The sequence below is a fragment of the Carcharhinus amblyrhynchos genome, chromosome 30 (assembly GCF_965287045.1).
Source record: "Carcharhinus amblyrhynchos chromosome 30, sCarAmb.v2.hapA, whole genome shotgun sequence".
Classification (NCBI taxonomy): Eukaryota; Metazoa; Chordata; class Chondrichthyes; order Carcharhiniformes; family Carcharhinidae; genus Carcharhinus; species Carcharhinus amblyrhynchos.
In genome coordinates, this window is record NC_137353.1 from 22,854,973 (window position 1) to 22,861,130 (window position 6,158).

At 43.9% G+C, this 6,158-nt stretch overlaps 1 protein-coding gene across 2 annotated transcripts in view; it reads right to left on the bottom strand.

The window, feature by feature from the left end:
• The window catches only part of ccdc30 (coiled-coil domain containing 30), a 138,070-nt gene extending 132,047 nt beyond the window's left edge, over positions 1–6,023 (bottom strand). For both annotated transcript variants that reach the window (XM_080215260.1, XM_080215259.1), the window contains exon 1: positions 5,692–6,023. In XM_080215260.1, the coding sequence (XP_080071386.1) occupies positions 5,692–5,709 (18 nt within the window). In that variant the 5' untranslated portion in view covers positions 5,710–6,023. The remainder of the gene's footprint in view (positions 1–5,691) is intronic.
• Positions 6,024–6,158: the final 135 nt, after the last annotated feature.

Consider the following 6,158-nt stretch of genomic DNA (forward strand, 5'->3'; position numbering starts at 1 on the left):
AAAGAGCCCGCAATCTACATTCCAGACAGCAAACAAAGTGACCAGTCATTTGAAGATCATGGATAGCATTTCAGAATCACCTCACAATCAAATAATTTAGCAGTTGGAGCTTTCGGGGTGATTGTAAAATATATCAGAGAGCTAAAAGACATGCTTTTACACAGCAAATATATTTACATATCCCAAAGCATTGTACAACCAATCATGTACTTTTGACATGCAGTCTCTGATGCAATGTAGGAAATGCATCAACCAATTTGTGCACAGCAAGCTCCTGCAAACATGAATGTAATAATGACCAATCTGTTTTTGTATTGGTGATTGAAGGGTAAATATTGGCCAGCACGCCTAAAGAAACTCCTTCACTCTTCTTTGGAATAGTGCCATGGGAGCTTTAACACCCACCTGATGGGGCAGACAGGGTCTCAGTTTACCATTTCACCTGAAGGATGGCACCCCCAACCTACCCTCAGCACTGCACAGGAGAGTCTGCCGAGATTTTTGTGCCAAGGTTTCTGGAGTCAGAACTGAATCCATAATCTTCCGAATTAGAGGCGAGATCTGAGTCAAAGCTGACACTGTAAAGTATGTGAGTACATATCTATTATCTCCACCCTCTGTCTTCTGCCACTCAGTCAATCTCTTAATTAGATCAATAGTTTTCCTTCATTTCCATCCAATTGTCTCTTATGGGGATTTTTTTTACATAAGAACATAAGAACTAGGAGCAGGAGTAGGCCAGCTAGCCCTTCGAGCCTGCCCCGCCATTCAATAAGATCATCATGGCTGATCTGAAAGTGGTTCAGTTCCACTTACCCACCGGCTCCCCATAACTCTTAATTCCCTTATCGATCAGAAAAATGTCTTCTGGAATTCAAATGACCTTTGGAATTCCATAGAAACTACCTTCATCAACATTCTCCAATGTACATCTTTAGCTATTTCTCCAAAAAATTCAATTATTAGTTCACATTAACCCTATTACGCTGGACAAAAACAAGTAACTCTTGAAACAGACTTGTGATCACCAATCAAGTTCTATTTGAATTAAGGATTTGAAATGCTAGAATCTAAAAAAAAATTAACTTTGTAAGTCTTATCATGCTGTTTCAACCATAATAAATTATGTGCAGATACAAATAATGATAGTTCATATCCATTTGCTTAGGATAGATGAAAACTTCTAAAGAGAACTACTTCACCACACAAGAGGTCTTCATCCTTGGCAGTCCCTGGGATCAAGGACTTTTTTATTCATTCACAGGACATGGGCGTCACTGGCCGACCAGCGTTTATTGTCCGTTCCTAGTTGCCCTCGAGAAGGAGGCGGTGAAGTGTCTTCTTGTATTGTTGAAGTCCATATTCTGTGGGTTGACCCACAATGCTGTTAGGGAGGGAATTCCAGAATTTTGATCCAGCTACTGTGAAGGAATGTCAATATTTTCCAAGTCAAGATGCTGAGTGGCTTGGAGGGGAACTTGCAGGTGGTGGTGTTCCCTTGTACCTGCTGCCCTTCAAGATAGAAGTGGTCGTGGGTCTGGAAGGTGCAGTCTAAGGATCTTTGGTGAGTAGCTGGAGTGCATCTTGTAGATAGTACACACTGCTGCTACTGAGCATCAGTGGTGGAGGGAGTGGATGTGGTGCTAATCAAGTGGGCTGCTTTGTCCTGGATGGTGTCAAACTTCTTGAGTTTGTTGGAGCTGCTCCCATCAAGGCAAGTGGGGAGTATTCCATCACACTCCTGACTTGTGCCTTGAAGATGGTGGATAGGCTTTGGGGACTCAGGAGGTGAGTTACTCGCCACAGTATTCCTAGCCTCTGACCTACTCTTGTAGCCACTGTGTTTATGTGGTGAGTCCCGTTGAGTCTCTGGTCAACGGTAATCCCGAGGATGTTGACAGTGGGAGATTCAGTGATGGTAGCACCATTGAATGTCAAAGGGCAGTGATTAGAGTATCTCTTATTGGTGATGGTCAGTGCCTGACATTTGTGTGGCACGAATGTTACTTGCCACTTGTCAGCCCAAGCCTGGATATTGTCCAGATCTTGTTGCATTTGAACATGGACTGCTTCAGTATCTGAGGAGTCGCGAATGGTGAACACTGTGTAATCATCAGTGAAAATCCCCATTTCTGACCTGATGGAAGGAAGGTCATTGATGAAGCAGCTAAAGATGGTTGGGCCTAGGACACTATCTTGAGGGACTCCTACAGCAACATCCTGGAGTGAGATGACTGATCCTACATAACCACAGCCATCTTCCTATGTGCCAGGTATGACTTCAACCAGTGGAGTGTTTGGCCCCTGATACCCATTGATTCCAGTTTTGCTAGGGCTCCTTGACATCACACTCAGTCAAATGCAGCCTTGATGTCAAGGGCAATCACTTTCACCTCATCTCTGAAATTCAGCTCTTTCATCCATGTTTGAACCACTTGCTTTTCTTCACCACTTGATGGCTCGCTTTCACTCCAGTTTATGGAGGCTGATAAGCGCAATACACAATCTGTAGGTTTGCTACATGCCCAGTAGGTGGTGGTCAGGCAGATAAGGAGTCTGAAAGTTTGTGTGCTTTCACCGATGCCTCAATTCCACTCCGACACGCTACAGACAAAGTCTCTCAACATGTTTGATGCCTTCCTTAATAAACCTCCATTTTGATCAGTGAAACACAGAGACTCCCCATGAGTCAACGGAAATGTTTGATTTCTTTGGGGATGCTTTGCAGACATTCCTAAAGAAGTTAAAAAAGCCATCAAGGCCTCTGGAACGGATAGAATTCCTGATGAAATTCTGAAACATGATGGAGATACAATACTGGCACAACCTCATTTCTCTCCTCTGGAAAGAGGAGTGCATGACAGGAATCTTGAGGATGCTACAATCATGACTTTAATCAAGAAGGGACATGATTGTGGTAACTACAGTGCCTGCTGTGCATCATAGCCAAGATCACGGCAAAGATCCTCCCCCATTGTCGCCTTCCAGAGGTCAAAACTTCTTCCAGAGCTGCACTACAATTTCTGTCCATCGAGAGGCATCACTGACATGATCCTCATTGTATGGCAAATGCAAGAAAAATGCAAGGAGCAGCACCAACCACTGTACATTGGCTTTCATGAAGTCAAAAAGGCATTGACTCTGTCAACTACAAAGTTTAAGGAGTATCCTCCTCAAATTTGGCTGCCTTCTCCAAGATCCTCACCAAAAGGACCACCATAGACTTTATCTCGATGAATATTGGGTCAAACAAGGTTGTTTCACTGCATCAAACCTCCTCATTTTCATGGCTGCCTGTGACACCATATCTCCAAATTACCTATAGGTGAGAAGGTGATCTACAGAAAGAGAGGAAATTGTTCATCCCAAAATCATTCCAACCTGTCATTTTGGAATGCAGGTGACACTTAGCTGTGTGTGCATTCACTCAGAAACTGAACTTCAGGTCATTGCCATTCTTTCCCTGAAATGTATGAGATAATGGGATTTTTAATAAATACCCGGAAACACAGGTCCTATTCCATCCAGCTCCCACTGCACATCTCTCCCGTCAATTAAGATTGACAGTGAGATCCTTGATAAAGTGAATTCCTTATTTTGGGAGCTCCCCCTGAACAAAAGGAGACCTTGATGACAAAATTGATATCGCCTCCATTGTGCCAATTCAGCCATCAGCCAACTGAGTAAAAATGTATTTGAAACCAGGATCTCAAACCCAAGCTAAAGGCTTACTGTGCTTCTAAATGCTGCACATAGGTACAATAGCAATAATGACTGATACTTAGATTTACACAGCCTTCAGTATTGTCACTGGGCATATGTAGCATATTGAGATACTAACGCATTCATGGGAAAATAGTGAATCAGTACCAATACACCAAGCACAACAATGTTACACATATCTAGTGCAAAGACAGATCTTAATGTTACACAAAATCTTGGGTGCTGTTTTTAATTGATGATTTCAATTTGATTGCACCAAATAACCAACACTGGCAGTAATTGTAACTAACAGTGCTTCACCCTAACAAATTTGCTTCAAACACAATAGGAGTTTGTAAACTCAAAATTTCTATCGCTCTTCAGAGTTTGAGTAGGTACAGTACAAAATTTCTACTCACCCGCTATTTATTGTACTTGCTAAATCCCAGTGACAATTATGCATTCCAGCACTTAACATAGAGATCGTTATAAACTTTTATACAGCACTTCATATGACAAGTCATACCATGGTTTAAATAAGGAATATGAAATTTATGAAAAAAAAGCCATAGAAAATTACCCCAGTTAGATCTGTTTTTCTTTCACTGGGCATTGGAACATATTAACCCATCTTAGATAAATAAAGACATTGATTGCTATGAAATCTAGAGATTAAATGTGTGAAGATGAACTATAATGTTTACAGCCCATCTGACAGGTATGTACAGAACTAGTTGACCCAGATTTGATTTCTAAACAGATTTCAACAGTTGGATGTGAGAAGCGGCCTCAATGCAACTTCACAAGGAGCAAAAAACAAATTAGGATTCTGATTCATTATTATTCACCAGTAACTTGTGCTTGGAAGTGCCTATACAAATATTGGGTCAGGACTATAAAATAAAACAAAATACTGCAGATGCTGAAGATCTGAAATAAAAACAAAATAGACAAGAAGTCATACAGGCTCAAAATGTTAACTCGGTTTCTTGCTCCACAGATGCTGCCAGACCTGCTGAGTTTTTCCGGCACTTTTTTTTGGGTGAGGACAGGATCGGGTTTAGCTAGTTCCAGTGGTCAAACAGTCTGCCAACAGTCAATCTCTAGATCCAGAGACTGACTATGAAGGAATCTATCTATTGAAGTGGGAATCAACATCTTCAGCAGAGATGGAGGGGAAAAGTTAAAAAAAAACAAAGTGCTGGATGAACTCAGCAAGTCTGGCAACATATGTGAGGAAAGAAAAAGGGTTAATGTTGAGTAACTCATTGGCTGCAAGACTGGTTTGTGATGTGGAGCAATGCCAACAGCAGGGGTTCACAGATTAGACTACAGTGCAGAAGGAGGCCATTTGACCCATTCAATGTACACCAACCCTCCAGAATATCTTACCCAGGATTATCCCTCACCCTATCCCGTAACCCCATGCATGTACCCAACTAATCCCCTAATCTGCGCATGTTGGGATAATAAGGGACAATTTAGCATGGTCAATCTATCTAACTTGCACATCTTTGAGCTGTGGGAGGAAACCGAAGCACCTGGAGGAAACCCACACAGACACAGGGAGAACATGCAGGCTCCGCACAGACAATCACTCAAGGGATTGAATCCGGGTCCCCGGCGCGGTGAGGCAGCAGTGCTAACCACCATGTCGCCAATTCATGCTGTTCAATTCCCATTCCAACTGAGATTATTCATGAAGGCCCCACTTTCTCAACCTCGCCCACTACCTGAGGTGAGGTGATCCTCAAGTTAAATCACCACCAGCCAGCTTTGCCTCTGAAACAGGAGAGCAGACGCTGGTCATCTTGGGACTATGCTGAGTTTACCGTTACTTTTTAACGTCTCAAGCCCACATGACTCTTTCTTCTTCAGCAACTGAGCCACAGATGCTGCAAAGTTTATCCAGAGTTTTGTGTGTTTTTCTATTTGAGATTGTCAGAATCTGCAACCGGGCAGGGGAGAGAAAAACAGTTTAAAACTTACCTCGGCGTTGCTGTCCATCTCCCGGCCCGGCAAAGCCTCAGCGGGCTCCGGCTCCCCTCGGACCGAGACTCGCCCTCATCCTGCACGACCCCTGCAGCTTGAGTGGGTGGGTGGCGGGATGCAGCGAGCTCCCCTGCGGGCCGCCGAGCCGGGAGCCTCGCCAGGCTGGAGGAGAGTGAGGGGCTAGGAGGGCATCTGTCTGTGTGTGTGAGGAAAAAGAGAGAGAAAAAAGGCGGCTTCACAGCTTCCGAACTAAATATGGGAAAGAATTCTCCTCTGGGCCGCGCTGCTGGGAGGCACAACGCAATCGCCGCCGGGAGTCCCGGCGCGCCGATCAAAGGCGCACATTATGCACAACAACAACAACTGAGCCCTCAGCGGCTCCCCCGTAACCAGGCAGCCGGCACAGTCCACCCATACCCACTGGGGGGACACTCCGTCAGCTGGATCACTTTCAAATAGAGAAT